At 37.7% G+C, this 22,051-nt stretch overlaps 1 protein-coding gene across 3 annotated transcripts in view; it reads left to right on the forward strand.

Annotated features, from left to right (window-relative positions):
• LOC149308929 (THO complex subunit 2) overlaps window positions 1-22,051 on the forward strand; it is a 46,305-nt gene that overhangs the window by 19,476 nt on the left and 4,778 nt on the right. Inside the window, exons 15-33 of one of the 3 annotated variants that reach the window (XM_089536711.1) lie at window positions 71-172; window positions 861-945; window positions 1,264-1,357; window positions 2,264-2,344; window positions 3,675-3,771; window positions 5,018-5,135; window positions 6,252-6,431; window positions 7,794-7,958; window positions 8,217-8,492; window positions 11,409-11,550; window positions 12,164-12,321; window positions 12,892-13,020; window positions 13,747-13,878; window positions 13,976-14,160; window positions 15,289-15,473; window positions 16,709-16,811; window positions 17,187-17,635; window positions 17,906-17,964; window positions 20,034-20,069. In XM_089536711.1, coding sequence (XP_089392837.1) covers window positions 71-172; window positions 861-945; window positions 1,264-1,357; window positions 2,264-2,344; window positions 3,675-3,771; window positions 5,018-5,135; window positions 6,252-6,431; window positions 7,794-7,958; window positions 8,217-8,492; window positions 11,409-11,550; window positions 12,164-12,321; window positions 12,892-13,020; window positions 13,747-13,878; window positions 13,976-14,160; window positions 15,289-15,473; window positions 16,709-16,811; window positions 17,187-17,635; window positions 17,906-17,964; window positions 20,034-20,069 — 2,776 coding nt within the window. The other 2 variants (XM_089536712.1, XM_089536713.1) reach the window with 2 other exon arrangements.

Raw genomic sequence — 22,051 nt, forward strand, 5'->3', positions numbered from 1 at the left:
TATATGGAATATCACAGATGTTTTACAAAATTGTTTCAATCACTTTTTGTCTTCTTTCACTCTTCAACAGTTATCGTTTATATGGCCAGTGGAAGAATGAAACCTACAATAGTCATCCTCTACTAGTGAAAGTTAAAGCTCAAACAATTGACAGAGCAAAATATATTATGAAGTGAGTTATTTTTTATTCTTTACAGAATGCAAATGAAACAGTAGGAATTACTCATACTAGTTGTGTACACTTGCATAGTAATGTGTTCCTCTGTGTTCAGAGGAGCTTACTTCCAGAATAGGTTTATATAGGGTTACAGCATAAAAACTGCCTGCTATTGATTAAAGTAATATCCTCAATAATTTTTATAGAATCCAGTATTTTATATTTAAGTATCTAAATTTCAAACTGTTCTCAGTGTCATCTGCTGTTCAAAGAATTTATTTTTATTTTATTTCCACTTCAATCCAAAATGGGTAACAGAAATCATGAATTGTAAAAGGAGCCCTGGTGGCGCAGTGGTAAATGTCGGTACTGCAGCCACAGCGTTGTGAGTTTGATCGCAGGGTCTCCAAGGTTGACTCAGATTTCCATCCTTTCGTAGGTTGGTAAAATGAGTACCCAGCTTGTTGGGGGCAATTGACTTACAAATTGTAAACCATGTAGAGAGTGCTGAGTTCACAGTTAAGTGGTATGGTAATGTAAATGTTATTGTTATATGTGAAATTCACTGTATCATATAAAGTTTTGTAGTGGGTGTAGGGAGGGTCAGTCTTGCACTCCACTGAGAAGAAAATAAATTATTGTAAAGCTGTGAATAATATAAAACTGCAGAAAAGAGACACTAAAATATGATGTTCTGTTCCAGGCGTTTAACCAAGGAAAATGTAAAGCCTTCTGGAAGACAAATTGGGAAACTAAGCCACAGCAACCCAACCATTTTATTTGACTATGTATGTAGCAAGATAAGTATTGGTGTATCTTGGCTATTGCATTAATCATACTGAAGTTATCAGGTTCAAAAAATAAGCTGCATTTAAAAAACTGTATTATTGAATGCCAAGTACATTTTTACCATGTGATACTGAAATCTGACAACCAGGTTGTGGCTACTAGTGTAGCTTCCTCTTTAGATGTATGGATGAAGTTTCATTCCTCATTGAAAAGGGCTATACATCACATAATAGTTTCACTCAGAATTTAAGGATAGAGATAGACTTTTGGCAGCGTTACATACTTGGAAAATCTCATTTTCATTTGATTTTTTTCAGATTTTGTCTCAGATACAGAAGTATGATAACTTAATAACTCCAGTTGTTGATTCATTGAAATACCTCACTTCGCTGAACTATGATGTCTTGGCATGTATCCTTTTGTCAAATTAGAATTTTTAGTTGCCCAGGTTTCTTATTTGATTCACCCTTCATTTGCCAATGTTTTTCATTTTAGGAGTGCTGTATCTTTGGTGTATTGCAAACAAGCTCTGAAATTTGATGTCATAGATTTTATAACCATCTACTACTAATACGCTGTTCAAGTCATTTTTGGTTTCTGACTCTGACATACCTAAGTAAAGCATAAATAATTCATCTTATAAATGTTTGTCTTCAGACTGTGATTTAGTACTAGTGATCTATTACTGTGTTTTAGAATTCAGACTCATGAATGGCTGCTAATATAAAATATGAACCAAACTAAGATACCAGGTGAATGCTGAGTTGACCCTTGTCATACATCTAGAAAGTTGAGGCTTTGGCAGAAAGTCCCTTGGCTGGGTTCTTCTTTTTGACTTTAGAAAGGGGCAGAGAGCCAGCATGTCATAGTAATTTGAGATTTGGATTAGAATTCCATGAGACCAAGGTTGAGCTCCCTGCTCAGTCATGGAAACCGACTGGGTTGTGTTGGGCAAGTCACACTCTGAGAACAATGATAAGGCTCTGAATAAATCGTGGCAAGAAAATCCTATAACAGGTTTGCCATAAGATGCAGTTGTCTTGAAGATGCATAACAACACAGGGCAATATAAGATGTTGGTAGAAGGGACAAGAGAGTTTTAGAGTTGTAAGTTAAAAATGTCTTTGAGGAATTGAATGAGCAAGAATTGTGAACAATGCAGAGACTCTTGATGGGTTCATTCTTCCTACAAATCAAGGCAATAGTCTGTGTACATAGGAAACATAGTTATATTTATGGAGCAAAATTATAACATTCTCAGTGCTGTATATGGTTATGATAATATGTGAGAGGAGAATCTTTCTTAACCCCAAAAAGATTGCATAATTGAAGCACTGGCCAATCCAGAGAAAGAAAGGATGAAACTTGATGACACTACAATATCCAGTTGGCTTCAGAGTTAGTATTGACTTTAAATATTTCTGTATGCATGTTCAGTTTCTGTATGCATGTTCAACTGTTTAGGCCACTAAGTGTTAGTTAATTAGTTTTGAGTTTTGATTAGAACATAATGGATCTTACCTTCCCATTAACATAAAATCCACAGGGTGACTCCATATCCTGTCTGATCTTGGAAGCTATGCAGGGTCAGCCCTGGTCCATGCTTGGGTAGGACACTACCAATGAATAGCAGGTGCTCTAAGCTATATTTCAGCAGAAGGCAGTGACAAAACACCACTGAGTATTCCTTGCCTAAGAAAACCAAATTAAATTCATGGGGTCACCGTAGGTCAATAGGTAACTTGAAGGCACATACACACTATCCAGTCAAAGCAAAGGGGAAAAAATCAGTAGCACTCATTACTCCCTCCCTAGTCACAGTTAAGTGGTAAATAAGTACAAATCTTTGCCAGAGCCATCATACAGTTCAAGAAGCCTGACAGAGTGACACTGAAATTCAAAAAGGTGAAAGTGACTTCCACATCCCAGAGGAAAAGGAAGTGCTTTTAAAAAAAAAAAAAAAGCAGCTGTACCCTACACAGATCTGCTCACCATGCTTCACATTGACCAAGTATGCATAACAGGGCTACCAAAGAAGATCCAAATGTCTGGGGGGTGGATGGGATGGGGCTTTCTGTTACCATGCTGCTGCCAGTAAGCTGGGAACCGTATCCCCATAATATCCCCTGCACTTGCAAAATATTTGGATTTTGAAGATACATAGGTCACTACTTAAATGTTGATCAGAGAAGAGTAGGGAAAAAGCCAGGCTATCTGAAGGATAGTATTGTCCTGTCTGAGCTCTAAGTTCATTAGGGTAGGCACTTCTTTTTATCTTATTGCCTTCAGGTGCTTGTTTTTGTGGCTGCTTCCAGACTTTGGAATACCTTCTTTGCTGCCTTTTTGGTGGCAAATGAAGACGTTTCTATGGGAATTGATTGTTAAGAAGGACTTTTTATGGTAACCTACTGTCTTTAACCTTTGTTTGAAAGCAATATTTTAAATAGTTTGTATTTTGTTGTTAGTTTAATACTGTTTTAATCACAACTTTTACATATTTCCAACTATATTTGTTCATATTGTACTTCTCTGTCTTTTCTAAGCTGCCTTGAGTCCTACTCTGGGGAAAAAGCAGAGTGTAAATAAAGGAAGAGAGGGATGAAGAAAGGGAGGGAAGAAGATCAGGGTGAATGACTGCTAGTAATACATTATCAGTTCTGGAATGGTTTTACCAAGGAGTGTTTAAAACAGATTCTAAGAATAATATCTTTTCCTGTTTTTACTTTAGGTTTAGCTAGTTTTTGTGGTGCTGTTTTTCGCAAATATCCTATAGAACTTGCTGGTCTGCTTCAGTATGTGGCAAACCAACTAAAGGCTGGTAAAAGGCAAGTAGATTTTATGTTACTTTTTTGTTTAAAAATTATGCTAGTTTTGTAATTGTGCTGAAATAGTTTAAGTAGTGTTATTAAGTTGTGAGTAATTTGCCATACCAAAGTTGTTATTGTGTGCCTTCAAGTCATTTCTAATTTATGACAACCTTAAGGTAAACCTATCACGGGAGTTTCTTGCAAAATTTATTCAGAGGAGGTTTGCCGTTGCTTTCCTCTGAGGCTGAGAACATGTGACTTGCACAAGATCACCCAGTGGGTTTTATGGCCAAGCTGGGAATTGAACCGTGGTCTTCAAACTCATAATTCAACACTCAAACCACTATGCCACACTCCACTTAAATGTGTGAGGCGTAAGAATGTATTAGAACAAGTATGACTGGGCAATTGCATCAACCAGCATGATATAATGGCTTGAGTATTGGACTACGACTCTGGAGACTTGGTTTCGAATCCTCGGTCATCCATGGAAATTCACTTGGTGATCTTGGGCAAATCTTATTCTGTCAGCATCAGAAGAAGGCAAGGGCAAATTTTGCCAATAAAACCCCACAATAGGGCCGCCATAAGTTGGAAAACACTTGAAGACCCTCAGCAACAACAATAAAATTTCATCCAGCAACTGGGATTCTCTGAAGTGACCCAGGGCTGGATTAGGAATTCTGATGACCCAGTTAGATGTGAATCTGCTGTGAAGCCACATATCTTTGGTTGCTGTTGTTGTATGCAGCACTTGGTATAACTATTTCTAAGCACAATTTTTAAGTGCTTGTTTTGAGCTATAAAGCATGATACATCTTAAATGCAGATTATCTATAAGATTATATTGTCTTGTTGATCCTGCTTTGGTTTTCATATCTTTTGGGGCAGCTCTTGATCTTGCCATCTTCACAGGTAGGTCTGGTGGGAACAGGGCAGATGACCTTTCAGTGGCTGCTGTCACTAAAGAAACAAGGCTAGATCTGCCCTTGGTGTCATTCCATTTGCAAGTGAAATGATTTTTAAAAATTATTTCAACAGCCTTCGGAAACTAACTTGTTATAAATAAAGGGCTTTTAATTTAAATAAATTAATTGTGTGCTGTACTGCTTGTCTTTTAATATATATGTTGTTGGCTTTTAATTCTCCATATGGCTTTTGTAGGAATGTAGGCATCAAGAATGATGTGCTGCAAATTACTATATACATTGCACATGGTTTGATTAGTGTTTTGTTTGTTTATTTGTAATGTTTTTCTCCATAGCTTTGACCTGCTTATTTTGAAAGAAGTGGTGCAAAAAATGGCTGGAATAGAAATCACTGAAGAGATGACAATGGAACAGTTGGAAGCCATGACTGGTGGAGAGCAACTCAAAGCAGAGGTATCTTTGCAGCTAGCTGAAAGGAAAAGAAAAGTAGATGAGATTGGCTACGTCCTTTGATGCTTTTTTGAATAGATGAATTATTGATAATACAAGCTGTGAAAGAAAAAAATAACTGATTATTGAAATGATTTAATACCAGACTTAGATGAGTGTGCATATATGTAATGCTTGCAATGTATTGAAGATCAGGGGTGTTCTACAGGTTTGTGTATGCCTTCTTTCATGGACAGAGATCTCTTCTATTGGTCTTAACCTTCTGTAAATGTTGCTGTCTTTAAGAAAGGTTTGCTACTCATAAGAGTTTTAAAACTGATTTGCAAACCTGTTTTTAGATCCTAGTTAGCATTAACAGTGGTAGTGTCTGATATTTAACATAAGCAATAACCATCCTGAAAAGGTAGGATTTTTGTTGGAGAGGAGCTGGATTGAGAGAAAGGAGCTTATGTTCTGTGGACCTCTGTTTCAGTAATTTTACCCATAGATCAATTTTCAGTGTCAAGCAGAATTTATTATTAATACATAACAAAGAGTTCTTTATTGATATGCAAGAATTGCTGTGTATAAATCCTAGTGGTGCATCTTGTCTGATGAGTAAATCAGTGAAATGATTTAAATTGCCACATGAGTCATTGGCCATGTGTTTGAATAAGTTAAACTGTGCTATGATGCTAAAAGAATAAGATTGATTTTCTTCCCCCACACGCCAGTGAATTCATAGAATAATGCCTTGATTTTCAGCAAATGAAAATGTATTATACCCAAATTGGTAAACTAATTTAGGCAGTGTAAAACTGCAAAATGATCATAGTGTATCATTTCTAATGTAACAAAAAACTATGCTCCAAAACTGGTAGGAAATGAGCAGCCCTCCCTCCAGATGTTGGGACTGCAAACCATAGCAGCCATAGCCAATATTGAAGGAAGGTGGGAGTTCTAGTTCAATAGTACCTAGAGGGCTTTCCAGTTCTCACTTCTGTTGAAAAACAAACAAAAATTGAGTATTTACTCCTGAGAGGGGAATAGGGAGAAGGGTATAAAAATCTTCTTGGAGGCTTGTTTTTATAATGATAGACCTAGTTTTATGTTAACTATTTTTCTTATTTCTTGAATCAGGGTGGATATTTTGGTCAGATCAGAAACACTAAAAAATCTTCTCAGAGGCTGAAAGATGCACTTTTGGACCATGATCTTGCCCTTCCACTGTGTCTTCTCATGGCTCAACAACGAAATGGTGTGATCTTTCAAGAAGGAGAGGAAAAACATTTAAAGCTGGTGGGAAAGCTCTATGATCAGGCAAGTAGAAATGGTCATATATACATTTGTTTAAAATTCTAAAATCTCACTGTTTGTAGGGAATCTACATAGGTATAGTTCATAGGTATATACTGTGGTATATGTATTGGCTGGTTATGTAATCTTGAGTTTCTTGCATCTTAGTTTTCTTTTTTTTTCCTATGATTTGCAAGACAGAAGTCTGCCTTTTATCAGCATCAGACATGATATTCTTTTTCCATATATCTGGGGTGAGAAACATGTCATCATCCAGATGTTGTTGCCCTGCAGCTCTCATCAGCCCTAGCCAGCACAGTGAGCAACGGGAGGGATGATGGGAATTGCATTCAGCAATACCTGGAGGGCTACATTTCATGACCTTCCCATATAGAATGCTGTTGGTTTGTTTGACATGATGATCAGGTTCTACTGGTTTGTTCAATTTCCAAGTACTATTTTGGATATGATTTCTATGTTTGTAAAAAGTACCAATCATAGAAATTATATCCAAAATGGTACTTGTGAAGTTGAACAAACCAGTAGAACTTGATCATCATGTCAAACAAACCAACAGCATTCTATATTGGAGGGATGGGAAATGTAGCCCTCCAGGTATTGTTGAAAGCAATTTCCAACATCCCTCCTATTGCTCACTATTGGTACTTTCTGTGTTTATAGAAAGTACCAAAAAGAGATGTGGTGGCTTAGTGGTTAATACACCAATTCTGATGATTGGAAGATCAGAAGGTTGGCAGTTCGAGACCTGAGTGCTGCATGATGGAGTAACTGATCCCAACTTCTGCCAACCTAGCAGTTCGAAAGCATGCATATGCAAGTAGATAACTAGGTACCACTCTGGTGGGAAGGTAACAGCTATTCGGTACAGTCAAGGTGGCCACAAGACCACCGGAGTCATCTTCGGACAACGTTGGCTCTTTGGCTTAGTAACGGAGATGAGCACCGCCCCTACAGTTGGTTACAACTAGACATTCATTTTATCTTTACCTTTACCTTTTAGAAAGTACTAATGGTACTTCACAAGTACTATTTTGGATATGTTTGCTATGTTTGCCAGATGTTGCTACAACTGCATGCTAAATTGCCTGAATACATAGTAGTTAGATTGTCATTTCTGGAATTATCATGACCGTTAAAAAGAAATATCACTATTAATTTCATACTGAGGAGCATCCACATTTTATCTATATTATTCATATCTTGCTGTTGTAAATGTTAGTAATTTACCAGCCATTTTCCTGATTTTTAAAACTATGTGTATGCATGCATGCATGTATGTATATTTAAAATGTAGTTAAAATTATTCCCTCTCTCCTCAAATAAGTCTCATCTGACCCTCTAATGTCTTTGTATTTTTCCATTTAGTGCCATGATACATTGGTACAGTTCGGTGGGTTTTTAGCTTCCAACTTAAGCACAGAGGATTATATTAAGCGAGTGCCTTCTATTGATGTTCTCTGTAATGAGTTTCATACCCCTCATGATGCTGCATTTTTCCTTTCGAGGCCTATGTATGCACACCATATTTCAGTAAGTACAAATATTCAGTTGACTTGCATTCTAGGTGTACAGTACAGATCATTTTAGTGAAAATTAAATCTGTTTCTCCATGGATCCTTTTAGGGAGATTAGCAGTTTATTATTTTCAGTGACTAGTGCAATTCAAAGTTACCTGACTTAATTTCTTTGTCATTTTGTATTTAAATACAATGTGTTAGGTTGACCAGGCATGGGCTTTTTGTGTGAAAAATTGATACTTAAATGATGATGTGTCTTCTTTTTAATCAGTCTAAATATGATGAACTGAAAAAAGCTGAGAAGGGGAACAAGCAGCAGCAAAAAGTTCACAAGTACATCACATCATGTGAGCTTGTCATGGCTCCTGTTCATGATGCAGTGATTTCCTTGCACCTCCCAAAGGTCTGGGATGACATCAGTCCACAGTTCTATGCCACTTTCTGGTCACTGACAATGTATGATCTTGCCGTGCCACATACTAGCTATGAACGGGAAGTCAGCAAACTCAGAGTCCAAATGAAAGCTATTGATGACAATCAGGAAATGGTATGTATTGTACTTCAAGAAATGTAATGTATTTTTAATGTTTGTTTACTCTTTTTTTACACACAAACAAAAAATCAGCTCATGAAAACCTGTGGAATGATGAAAAAGTAAAGCAGTGGTTGGGCTTCAGGTTTTATGTCTACATTCAATTGTTAGTTTCAACTAAAGTATGAATCAATGGAAACTTGTTAAGTCAACATTTATGTAAGCTCCATTGATTCAATGGGGTTTCCTCTGTTTGCAACATAGAATTGGATTTAGGCCTTAGTGTTCACTCCTTCAGTAGTATGCTCCTTGCATTTCTGAGTTGTTTTTTACAGATCTCACAAAAGTTATACAGTTATTGAGTAACAAAAACAGGGCCTTTTCCGTTGTGGTGCCCAGAATCTGGAATAGTATTCTTGGCCATATCTCCGCTCAGTTTTTAGTTGCGTCCAGTTGGTTTTTGTCTGATGCATTTTAAGTAAATAAACAAATCATGGCTGCTGTTGTGATAACTCCTTTATTTTATTATAGCAGCTTTTCTCAGGACTGTAACCCTTTTTTGTTATTGCTGTGTGCCTTCAAGTGGTTTCCAACTTACAGAGGCCCTACAACAAACCTGTTAGGGGATTTTCTTGACAATTTTTATCCAAATTTGTCCATTTGCCTTTGTTTTCCTCTGATGCTGAGAGAGTCTGATTTGTCCAAGGTCACACAGTCAGTTTCCATGACTGACCAGGGATTCAAATCCTGTTCTCTACCAAACCACTGCACCATGCTGGCTCTTGCTTATATAGTCAGCCTTCCATAATAATGGATTCTTTAACCATAGATTCAGTCATCCACATCTTGGAATATGTATGTATGTATGTATGTATTCCAAAATGCAAGCCTTGATTTTGCCCTTTTATATAAGGGATACCATTTTACTATGCCATTGTATTTAATGGGACTTGTGGTGGTCCTGGAACCAACCCCAGCAGATGCCAAGGGCCCATTGTAATCCTACTCAATGATAATTTTTAGTAAAATATATGTGTCACAAACTAATAAATGAAATATTATATTAGCATTTGATGGCCTATTAAACTTCCTTACAAATGCTCCTTGCTAGCAGAAAAAAAAACATGTCAGAACCTGGCCCACCAAAGCTTCATCAAAAAGTCAAGTTGTAGAACTAAGTCTAAACTAAACATCTCCATCAGGACTAGCCTGGAAGAAGGAAGAGCCCTCCCTCCAATTCATCTGCCTTGGTCCAGGCCTCAGAGGGAGAGAAGAACCACTGGACCTCATCCCCTTTCCCTCCACCATTCCCTTCTCCTTTTGTTTCGTGTCTTTTAGATTGTAAGCCTGAGGGCAGGGAACCGTCTGATTAAAAATAATAATTGTAAGCCTCCCTGAGAGCCATTAGGGCTGAAGGGCGGGATATAAATACATACATACATACATAAACTAGAAACTTTATTGAATAAAAACAATGATATAATGCATGGTACAAGACGTTATAGTCAGATCTAACTTATAATAACAATTTGGCCATTTTATAGTCATAACGGAAAACCCTCCCCACAGCAAAACCCATTGGCTAACAAATTCCCGTGAAAATCACAGTTCCAACCTTCCCCCAACAAAGGATGTTTTGAGAACCACGGCATGGGCAGTAAGTTTCCCACCACACATCCCCACAACAGCAAGATAACAGTTTATTGTTCCCACCAGTATATAACCTTGAATTAAACCACCAACATGCCTATAACATTAGGGGCCACCTGTTGATATTTATTTTTCCCATATAGCTATCCCATCAGCTATCCCATCAGGCTAGCTTAACATTGTAAGTGACCAAGAGGTTGCATCTCTTCTAAGGCTGAGAACTGTAAAACTGCAAAGGCTATCCGTTACAATGGTTACCATTCCTCTCCACTGAATCCCCCCCCCCCATCTTCACTCTAAATGTTAACCCTTTCGCCAGACCATCTAACTGCTTAGCCGGCTTCTTCTCCCTCTGTTTCTTTTAATATACCAATGCATACATTCCAGATTCTTCCATATTTTCCAATCGCAAATATGGAAGAATCCAATCAACTGACAACAACTTAGGGAACAATCCCAATTCTATATTAGGGTTCTGACAAAATAGCAGCAAGAAAAGATATGAAATTTATGGAGTAGAAATGTTGGACATCATCTAAGAGAAGGTGGTCCTGCAAAAGTCCAAGCCGTTTCAAACGGGCTTTATGCTGGAAATTTTATCCAGGGGATTATTTCTATACAATTTGGGGCATAGAAGTCTAACTGTTGTGTGATCTGGAACATAATCACTTACAATAGCAGCTGTTAAGCTTTGTGTATTTGTTTGCTAGCATGTATTTTTCCTATTTAAGGAAGGTGTCTTCAGTTTAATAAAAAGTAACTGTTCACAACAGACCACCTGTTGAAGCTGTTAATGAGAATGAACTTAGCCCTACAAGCAGAGGTGCAAAATCACCACTTTATGAGCCAGATCCAGTCCACAAGGTTCCCCCCTCCAGTTAACCATCTTCTTTTCACCAGACATCAGCGCTAGGAAAAGCTCAAGATAAAGAAAGGCTTGTTGATTTTCCATAGTCCTGGAAATATAAACTCACTTATACCTGTGGTTAGGGATTGCAGATGAGAACAGATTCACTTGTCAATGTTATAAAGATCCCTTTTCTGTTTCAAAAAAATATGACAGTTTCATGTGTAGACGTGTACAGAAAATGAACTCAGATAATGCTCATAGAGGGCGAAGAGCATCACAGAGATCAATTCCCAGAACTATCAAGCCCCCGGGGAGTTTCCTGGAATGCAGTTTAGCCCCCAGAGCTGGCATAGTTTCTCATCCCTCCTCTGTAGGTGCATGCTCATCGTACAATCTCAACACAGTTTTTTGTTTTTGTTTGTTCTTTGTAGCCTCCAAATAAAAAGAAAAAGGAGAAAGAACGCTGCACAGCCCTTCAGGATAAGCTTCTTGAAGAGGAAAAGAAGCAGTCAGAGCATGTGCAGAGAGTGCTGCAAAGGCTAAAATTGGAAAAGGATAATTGGCTTCTTGCAAGTAAGTATAGATGCTTCCTATATTCACATTGGTGCTTTAGTGAAACTTTATATTACTCTGTCCATTTATGTAAATGTTTCTTTCTAAAATATTGTGCATTGGTGACTTCATTTTATCTCTGGTTAAGAATTAGTCATATATCCCACCCTGTACTTTCTTTGCTTCCCATAGTAAAATTTTCTCATTCCTCATTAGAAAGGGGAGGGTCTCTGTTAACAAAGTGCAGTCTGTTATCAGAAAGTGGGTTTCCTTGCTAAAGGAGCCAGGTAAATGGTAATTACCTTAGCAGTGGTGTTCATGTATCACTAAACTATATGATTGGAGGCTGGAGTTCCTCTGGAGGGAAATGAAAAAAGACATCCTCATTCAGACTGCCTACGCATCTGAATCAGTCACGTCTTTAGGGGTGCAGCAACAAGCTGTGTCCAGGTACCTTCTCAGAAAGCTTTCCCTTCTGTCTTTCTGACTTTTTTTTAAACCCCAAAGTATGGTCCTTGATACTGTCAGTGCAGTTTTTATCAGAAATACATCTGATTGCAAACTATGGATGTAAATTTTTTCATACGGATGATTTACTGGTAACCTCTTCCTTGTTTTGTTTTAAATTTATTAGAGTCAACAAAAAATGAGACGATAACAAAATTTCTGCAGTTATGTATATTTCCTCGGTGTATTTTTTCTGCCATTGATGCTGTTTACTGTGCCCGCTTTGTGGAATTGGTACACCAACAGAAAACACCAAATTTTTCCACACTTCTTTGCTATGACAGAGTAAGTAGCTCTGGATTTTGATGGCATGTGATTTTGTTCTGGTACTTTTAAAAGCAACAATGGATGTTTCTGCCAAGAAAGTACTGTGTGATTAAAAGACCTATTCATGTGTAAGATTATTCCAGAACTTACAGTTTGATAATGTAAGAGTATGAAGTCTTATTAGGCTAGCTGTTATGAAAACAGTTTGGAAAAGACTGCCAATGAGATAAAAAAGGAAAGAAAAAATTGCTGCATTAGGCAGTTATTTGAAAGCCTAGCAGCTTAAGAAGACCTGGGAAAATGAGAAAGTAGCAGCTACATAAGATACTAACTAAAACAGGAGTGTAATTTTTCAGTATAAATATCAATTTTTGGATGCTTGAATTGGTTTAAGCAGTAATGGTCTGGGATTATGAGATTAGTGGTGTAGGAAAAGAAGCTTCAAACTGGAGGGGAGGGGATTTTTATTTTTAAACTCTGCCATTTTATTAGTGTAATACAACTAACCATTTAGTGTTACATATAGAAACAGTTTTTATTCCATAGTGCATTTTTACTGTGTATGTAACCTTTAAAAATGTCTTACAGGTATTTTCTGATATAATCTATACAGTAGCAAGCTGTACTGAAAATGAAGCTAGTCGATACGGCAGGTTTCTATGCTGTATGCTAGATACTGTAACTCGGTGGCATAGTGATAGAACCATATATGAAAAGGTATGTGAAATATTCAGAATATTAACTTGAAAACGTGTTTAAAGAAGGGTTCTGTAGATTTCTTGTCAAGAAAATGGAACTGTGATGATGACTGATAACAGCAACTTAGTATGGTCATGCTGATGATGTGCACTGACCCAGAAGGTGTGGAAGCTCTAGTGAACATACAGAAATCTGAATATAGAGGTTTGCCCATTTCTTCTAGTAGAGAAAAATGTTTATATTTATCCTTTCTATAGAAATTCCCTGAAATAGCTCTCTCAGAGAACAGAGAAGTGAATCATAGAATCATAGAGTTGGAAGAGACCACAAGGGCCATCCAGTCCAATCCCCTGCCATGCAGGAAATCCAGATCAAAGCATCCCCGACAGATGGCCATCCAGCCTCTGCTTAAAGTGTGTTCCTTTTTATGTGAAACCTAAAGTTGTTTGGTAAATCAGTGCATATGAAAAGTTTTAGAGTTTGTGTACTGTTTTCTAGAAAGTCTGATTTGCAAATTGTAGCCCAGGAGAAACTGTTATGGGTGTTATTCCCCTTTTTACTATAACTAGATTGGTTTGTATGTTTTATAAACAACATAATGATGAGATCCTGATTTTCAGTAGCAAATTGCTTCAGTCCTGTGAAAAACCCTAGCCTCTCAGTAGGTTTCTGGTTATATATGCCACTTTAATTGTTAAATGCTTCTTGAATAAGATTACGGACTTTTTCTTTGTCTGCATGCAGGAATGTGGCAACTATCCAGGCTTCCTCACTATATTACGGGCAACTGGTTTTGACAGCGGGAACAAAGCTGACCAGTTAGATTATGAGAATTTTCGGCATGTAGTACACAAGTGGCATTATAAACTAACAAAGGTAACCTAGAAGTATTGAGAAGCTGAGGCTTTTTTTGGTGGTTGTGGGGGAGTATTCTTGAAAGACTTTTCATGACACATTTCCTTGTCTTTACTAGGCATCAGTACATTGCCTTGAAACAGGCGAATATACACACATCAGAAATATTCTAATTGTACTGACCAAAATCCTGCCATGGTATCCCAAAGTTGTGAATCTGGGCCAAGCTTTGGAAAGAAGAGTCCATAAAATCTGCCAAGAGGAAAAAGAAAAGAGACCTGATCTATATGCATTAGCAATGGGGTAACAAAAACTTCCTTTAAAACATGGCTTAATAATGCACAGAAAATTGTTAGAAGTCCTAAAACCTTTTCTTTTAAATTTTGTAGAATGCATAATAATTCTTGGTAGTTTTTGGCAGAAATCTTGGTAGAATGTATAGCAGTTGTCCAAATGTTGATATCATTGTGGCTTTGTGCTGGACAATCCAGCCCAAGAATTCTTTGCTCAAAAAACTATGTTCGGATTGTGTATCTCTGCAATTAATGAAATAGATGTGTTAAGTATTACACCACTAAAGTATCAAAACAGTAGAGAAGTTCTGTGTTTTTTTAAATTTGCAAAGAATAAGTTAAACAAGGAGAATAAACCTTTAAGTTCTCACATACCCATTAATTATTTGATTTGAAGCATTTTACCCTGCTCTTCAGCCAGTTGACAATGATCATGAATAACATAATCCCTGCTTTCAAATGTGACTCAAAAGGAAAAGAAATTAGAAGGAAAATGGAAAAAGCAAACTTGGGCATGAGCTCTTAGAAATCTGTTGTATACTCCAGTTGAAATGCAAACAGTTCAGCAGAGGAGGTGCCCAAAAGTTGCTGATCTCTCAGCAGAGCTGATGGGAATAGCTTACTCTTTCCCATTTGCTTTAGCCTAGTACAGTGACCATTGCCAGGTGATGACTGATGGAAGAAGGAGCCTGGTATTCGACTGGCTTCTCAGCTGATTTAGTAGCAGTGCTCCTTTCCTTCTCTTTTATGCTTCAGTTTGATGAAATGGCTGCTACCAGCCACATCATTTGTATATTGCATTTTGCATTACATTGCTATAAATGTTAATCTCCTATGTTCCAAAAAATATTTACAGCCAGTAATGTATTTTATACTACCAGTGGCTTACTTGCTGATTCTTTTCAGAATAGAGACAAAGATCTTTTTGGTGGCAGAGGTTTTGAGGATCAAGGTGTCATAAGGATAAAGGTGTTAAATGTGCTTCTACAAAATCAAACGCTTGTATTTAACTTGTTGGGAAAGTTGTTCACTATCTATAGTTTAAAAATGTAATTTATCTTTCTAAGCAGCTATCCGAGTTTCTCTTGCTTGCTGTTTATTTCTTTTGTGTATATTTAACACATGTTGCGACTTTCAGCTACTCTGGACAGCTGAAAAGTAGAAAACATTGCATGGTCCCTGAAAATGATTTCCACCACAAGGACCAATCCACCCGGAATGCAGCACCAACAACTTTGCAAAATGGACCAAGTGGAGCTGGGCTGCCTCCTTCGCTCACAATAAATGCAGCTAAACTAGAAGAAAGCACTGCTGAGGACACTGGTAAGGCAGTTGTGAATATATGTATCTTTTGTATAGATTGAGGAAGTCCATGCCCCTCTTTTTATAATTACACATGCATATATGTCTCTTGATTACTAAAACACATGTGTTGTAACTAAATGTGTAAACAGACTCAATTGGCAGACTTGGTGACTGAGTTTTAACATTCATGACAGCTCTTTCACCCATGGAAGCATGGTTTTGGTTCTTAAAGTTATGGACTGGTATGCGTGAACAAACCCTAAAACCTACCTATTTTGTTAATTAACAAGAAGAAAAAGATGCAAATGTCAATAACATAAATGTGTGTGCATGCACACACACACAAAAGATACATATGATATCTATTTATTTATTAGTTGATGTGTGTGTTTATCATATGTAACATTTCCTCTGTGTGTGTGTGTGTGTGATATGTGTGATTATCAAGTATGATAATAACTTGACAACTTCATTACAGCCATAGGCCAGCTTCTAAATGATGAATTCATATTGCCTTCTGTACTGTGACAAGATTAGATTAAGGCTACTTGCTGGCCACATGAATCCCACTGAACTAAGGGAAATTTAATTCTGAGTAGACAGGCATAGGATTGTGTTTATAGTACTATTTCCTCTAGCTTTGCAGAATCATAGAGTTGTAAAAGACCACAAGGGCCACCCAGTCCAACTCCCTGCCATGCAGGAATTCTCAATCAAAGCATACCCGACAGATAGCCATCCAGCCTCTGTTTAAAGACTTCCAAGGAGGGAGACTCCACCACACTCCAAGGAAGTGTGGTCCACTGTCAAACAGCCCTTACTGTCAGGAAGTTCCTCCTAATGTTGAGGTGGAATCTCTTTTCCTGCAGTTTGCATCCATTGCTCCTGGTCCTAGTCACTGGAGCAGCAGAAAACAAGCTAGCTCCCTCCTTAAAATGACATCCCTTCAAATATTTAAACATGGCTATCATGTCACCTTTTAACCGTCTCTTCTCCAGGGTAAACATCCCCAGCTCCCTAAGTCGTTCCTCATAGGGCATGGTTTCCAGACCCTTCACCAGATTAGTCGCCCTCCTTTGGAAATTATTCATAATGCCTGCACTGTAATTTTCCAATGCTGGCATACATTCTCTGGATCAATGTCATTTCTCATTAAAATAAAATTTAATTTATTGGAATATTTAACAACATGTTCTAAGTTTTGAAGTCTTTATATGCCACTTAGCCACTGTTGATTTTTTTTTAATAAACAGATAAATTAAAAGAGAAGTCTCAGGGTGCTGTTAAAGTGATTAATAAAGCTGCCAATACAACTCCAAAGGTGACCACAAGCAATGGAAACAGTGCTTCTAATAGGTGAGCATCGGATACAGTTTTCTATTTACAGTGATAATTATGTTGGGAAAGGACCCAACCATCCACATGAATTCTATAGCGTTGAGCCATGGTAGTAAAACTATATTTCTGGAATGCAGATGAAGCCTCTGTTTTAATTGATTTCTCACCCTGCATTATTTGATAGCTGAGTGGTGCTACCAGCTCAAGGAATAGACATACACAACAGTGAGACCTATTTCTAATGTGAAGTCAAATGCTTTCATGGCTGTCATAATTTTCTGAGGATTTTCCAGGCTAAGCAAAATTTTTAAGATTGAAAGCCCCTCTTTTTTCTTTTTAAAGGAAAATATAAATAAATTTTATATTAACATTTTTAATTATTATTATTTTAAGCAGCAAAGTAATAAAAGAAAAGGAGGACAAAGAAAAATGTGGGAAGGAAAAGGAGAAGGAGAAAAAAGAGAAGATGCCAGCTGCCACTCCTGAGGCTAAAATGCTTGGAAAGGATGGGAAAGATAAGCCAAAGGAAGAACGGACAAACAAAGAAGATAAAGCAAGAGATACCAAGGAAAAGACACCTAAATCTGATAAAGAGAAGGAAAAAACAAAGAGAGAAGAGAAGTCTTCAAAGGATGAAAAATCCAAGATCATTGTGACCAATGCTGAGTCAAAATCAACAATAGAAAAGGAGAGAGAGAAGGAACCATCCAGAGAGCGAGATGTAACAAAGGATATGAAGACCAAGGAAAACATTAGAGGAGGAGGAGGAGGAGAGAAAACACCAGTTGCTGGGTCCTTGAAGTCACCTGTTCCCCGATCAGAAACATCAGATAGTGAAAGGGGTAAGTTTGCCTCTGATTTATATTTTTGTGTGTCCTTAAGAAGGATATATGCTGGTTGAATTTTTAAAATTAAAATGGCAGTTTAAGCTGTAAAGTTTACAATTTAAGAAGTTACTTTCTTAAGATGCCTCAAAAATCTAAGATGAACCTAAGAATCTAAAAGGGACCTGGGAATTTTAAATGATGATGAGTTGCCTCATGTTGATTTAATGGTTTAGTAACATAGTTTCTCTCTTTTTTCCTCTCCCCACCCTAATCTCATCCTTGCAGAACAAAAACGCCGCAAAGTTGATACCCATTGCTCTCCATCACATTCCTCTACAGTAAAGGTTAGTATAGCCTGAGGAAGGCAGCGTCCAATTTTAAGCTGTCGTGTTTGGAATGCCATTGTCCGACTTCCTTCAAGTTTTGTGCCAAGTGGAGCCATTGGAGGTTTCATATTGCATTAGAAAATGCATTTCTTTTTTGGTTGGTGGACTCTTTTTTCATATTAAGAGAATTAAAAATCTTTTTTTTAATTAGAAAAAGAAATAAAGCTTCAAGGACCTAGCACAAATGTTGTAAATAGAGTTTGGAAGTGTCAAGATTTTTTTTAAAACCAAAAACCAAAAGTGCCTCACTGTTTTTAAACAGTCAGATATATTTTTGTGGAGTGCAGTGGTAGCTACAAGCAAACAAGTCTCTTGCAGAAGCAGAGAGGAGCATATATTTCTGCATTAATATTGAAGAATGTGTAGCACTGAAGAGAGTTCCTGGAGGATTACAGGATATGCGATACCTCTGAATTCATCAGGCTTCTTGATGAGCTTCATACCGCTGTGTGCCTTCCAAGGAGGAGCCTTGAAAAGGAGTTCCATTTTAAAAAAGTCTCCTTGGTGATCAGTTCTCCTGTAGTTGTGTATGTTCAGTGAGCAGGCAGCTTCTGTTGCACCTTCCCTGCAAGGTTTGTTTATATTCCAGTGGGTTCCCACCCTCTTGAGTTCTGCGTTACGTTTAAACCAGATGTGGCAGCCAAAACCTTCCAACCAGCAAAGAGAAAACCCCCAGCAGTCGAGTGCAGCACAAAACCATGGCTGTAGCCTTCTTGAAGACTCAGGGTAGCAATTCCTTGCTCCGTGTTTATATTTTTATTTCTAAATCATCTAAGCTCATGGAATCTTTGAGTTTGCAGTACGTTGAAGCTTTAAAACTGTAAGTTACCGATACTTCATCAGAGCACTGGGATGGATTATGTGGGGGTGTCACCATCTTGCCAACCTTTAAAAGAATTTTCTGTGTTTTAAGAGGTTGGATTAAGGCATAGAGAAATTCTGTAGACAAATAAAATTACTTAATTATTTCTGAGTAATATTTGATCATTGAGTTGAAGTCCTTCCTGTACTTTCTTCGAGGGATGTGAGTGGGACCTAGTTTTATGCAAGTGTGTGGGAAAGACTGCAGTATTCATTTATAATCTAATACCATTTTTGCATTTTTTTTAAAAAAATCTGGTAACCATTAAGTGGTGTACCATCCATGCATTACTGTTACAACAATAACAACAAAAAGAGTTTAAGACCAAAAGATTGATTTTAGAATGAGCTTTCATGGGTTACATCCTAAGATGTGAAGTGTGATATTTGACCATCAGGTGTATATGTGTGTATGTATGTATTGGTTAACTTGAGTCAGTTAATATACAGTTGCCCCTCTTTTTTCGCTGGGGATCCGTTCTGGACTCCCTCTTGAAAACAGGGTTTCTCATATATTCAAGCCTCATTGGCTCGAATATGGGTGTGTGGCTGCAGGAGTGCGCGTGCATCGCACCCCCCCCCCCATTATTTCCTCCTTTGTTCATCCCTTACACATAAGCAAGGGATATGAGTTCCAAAACCATGAGAACCATGTAGTTCTCATTTTCAGCATGTCATTTCACACTGACCCCATCACTTGTAATGTATATTGTATTCCATGAAGCTGAGGAAGTGGATTATAGTCTGTGGAAGGTCATGCAAAAATAAATCTGTTGGTCTTAAAGGTATCAAAAGGTTGTCTTTTTGTTATTCTGGAACAGACTAATGCAGCTACCTTTTTGAAAACTGCTAAGTTTAATATTTTTTTGGGGAGCTATTTTCCTCCCTGTTCACTAATTGGGCTAGGAATATAACTTATTTTTTGTGATATAGGGTGGGTTTGTTGGGGCTTTAAAAAAAAGAACTAATGAACACATTTATCTTGTTAATTTGCTTTTTATAATTAGTATAGATTTCTGCATGCTTGTTTGAGAAATATTAACACTGGATTTATTCTCAGAAGGAATAGCTGGTTTTTGTTTCGAGGGTATGGCCCTGATTCCCAAGTTCCTGTGGTTTCTGAGAACTGTGCGAGCTTATGTGTCATCTCCATTCATTTTCTACAGGACAACCCCAGCGAACTCAAGGATTCTTCAGCAAAGGTTTGACTCTTTCAGTCATCCAGAGAATACAGAAAAGGCAGCAAATAAAAACTAGCTTTTATAGTCACAGCAGATTGTGGGTAAATGGTTTTTAGAGTGTATGTTAAGGCACTAGCAGGTGTTGTAAGGTGTGCATTGGTAATACACAACTAACTGCAGCAATAGGCTGTTACATGTTATTTTGATATGTCTTTGGTTTTCAAATTGTATTCCAAGGAATTGCTTATTCAGAGAGAAGATCAGTAACGGAAGATAAGCTTCCTTGAAAGAACAACCACTACTGATCTTCTCCTGCCATGTGAACCTACACACAAAGTCATGTTGTTCAAGGTTATACTTTTAGTTCAAGGGGAACAATTAGTGGTGCTCAGCAGTCCACATGAACTACCTGGTCAATTCTCCTAAAACAGGGTTGGAGAACTGGTGACATTCCTTATCATGTTGGACTACAACCCCCGTCATCCTCAAATAGCTATGCTAGTTGGGAGTATGGGAATTGGAGCTCAGCAAATATTGGAGGACCACAGGTTGCCCACCTCCATCCTGGAACAGACCCAAATTTTTCTGCATCCAGGGATTCAGGTTGTGTGGAGTAGTTTCTCAGCAACTAGAGCCTTTAAAAATAACACAATTGAAAATCACTGTGGGAGGACATGTTAATTTCCAAATGCATCCTGCAGATTTTTGTTTGAAAAAGGAATGCTGGGCTGATTTAGCATTTTAGTGACCTATTCATTATTTCCTGGACTCAAGGGAGGTTCCAAAACTTAGAAAGATTCACGTCATACATGAGTTAAAATATAATAAACTGTAAATAAGGTTAAAAATAATTTCAAAGCATAAAAAGAGATGTCCATTAAATCCATTTAACATGTGTTTAAGGTGGTCCTTGCGGGCTCTTCCAACTCGTATTATTCTATGATTCTATGAAAGCAGCATTCTCTTGTATTCCAAACTGGTGTGGCTGCATGTCTTCTGCAACCTTCATCTGCCAACTACTTGAAAAGCATTTTCCCTATTTTCAGTAGTTCCAATATGTTCCAGTGAGAAAAATAACTGTACCACGAAAGGAATACAGTATTTTATTTCTTTGTGTAATTCACCAGTTGAAACGTCTGTGCAGTGTTCAAGGAATGCCCTTCACAGGAAAGGTTTACAGCAGTGTAGTGTCTACAGAGATATTGTTCTGTTTCAGAGAGATAGGATTGCAGATGTTTGCCACATGGAGTTGCTGAAAAGCAGACTTGGCTACTGGTCTAGTCTAGCAATGAAAGTAAAACCAGCTGATCCAGGAGTACCTAATATTTGTGCATCTGAAGTGCTGAACTCAGTGTCTCCCTATACTTCTGCTGATCAACCTTACTATGTATGGATACAACAACACCTGTATCCAGATAATGACTGCAACTAAACTCCGGACAAGTAGCAAGATGACAAGGGATCTGGTACTACTAGGAAAGATGTGATCATTATGTTGATAGCATTGAACTCTAAATGATATTATTGGGCAACATCTGACAAATCTTACTAGATATAGAAATCATGTATGAAGCTGATGAATGTGGTGCTACCAAGATGGTTTAGGTCACCTTAAAATGGGTGTGCAACTTCTGTCCCTTGCAGATGTGTCTTGGGTTATAACTGTTTATCAACCTGCACTACTGTCCAGGCTGGGTGGGACTGATGGAAGCTACAGTTGACAGCATCTGGAAAATCAAAAATTGCCTGCCCAGTTTTAAGATCATAAGAGAGATCTGTCAATTACTGTTAGTTGTCCTATGTATATGGGTCCTTTGTGTTCAGAGACATCATGTTGTTGAATGTAGTTGCTGGGATACAGCAAGTGGAGAGGACTGTTGCTTTGTGTCCTGTTTGTTGGCTTTCCATAAACATCTAAGTGGTCACTGGAGGAAAGAGAACATAACTTTGATCTGATACAACAATTGTGCTCTTACATTCTTAAATTCACTGATTTCTTCATG

Source organism: Sceloporus occidentalis, unplaced genomic scaffold (genome assembly GCF_023333645.1).
Source record: "Sceloporus occidentalis isolate IW3139 unplaced genomic scaffold, rSceOcc1.0.p SCAF_8, whole genome shotgun sequence".
Taxonomy (NCBI): Eukaryota; Metazoa; Chordata; class Lepidosauria; order Squamata; family Phrynosomatidae; genus Sceloporus; species Sceloporus occidentalis.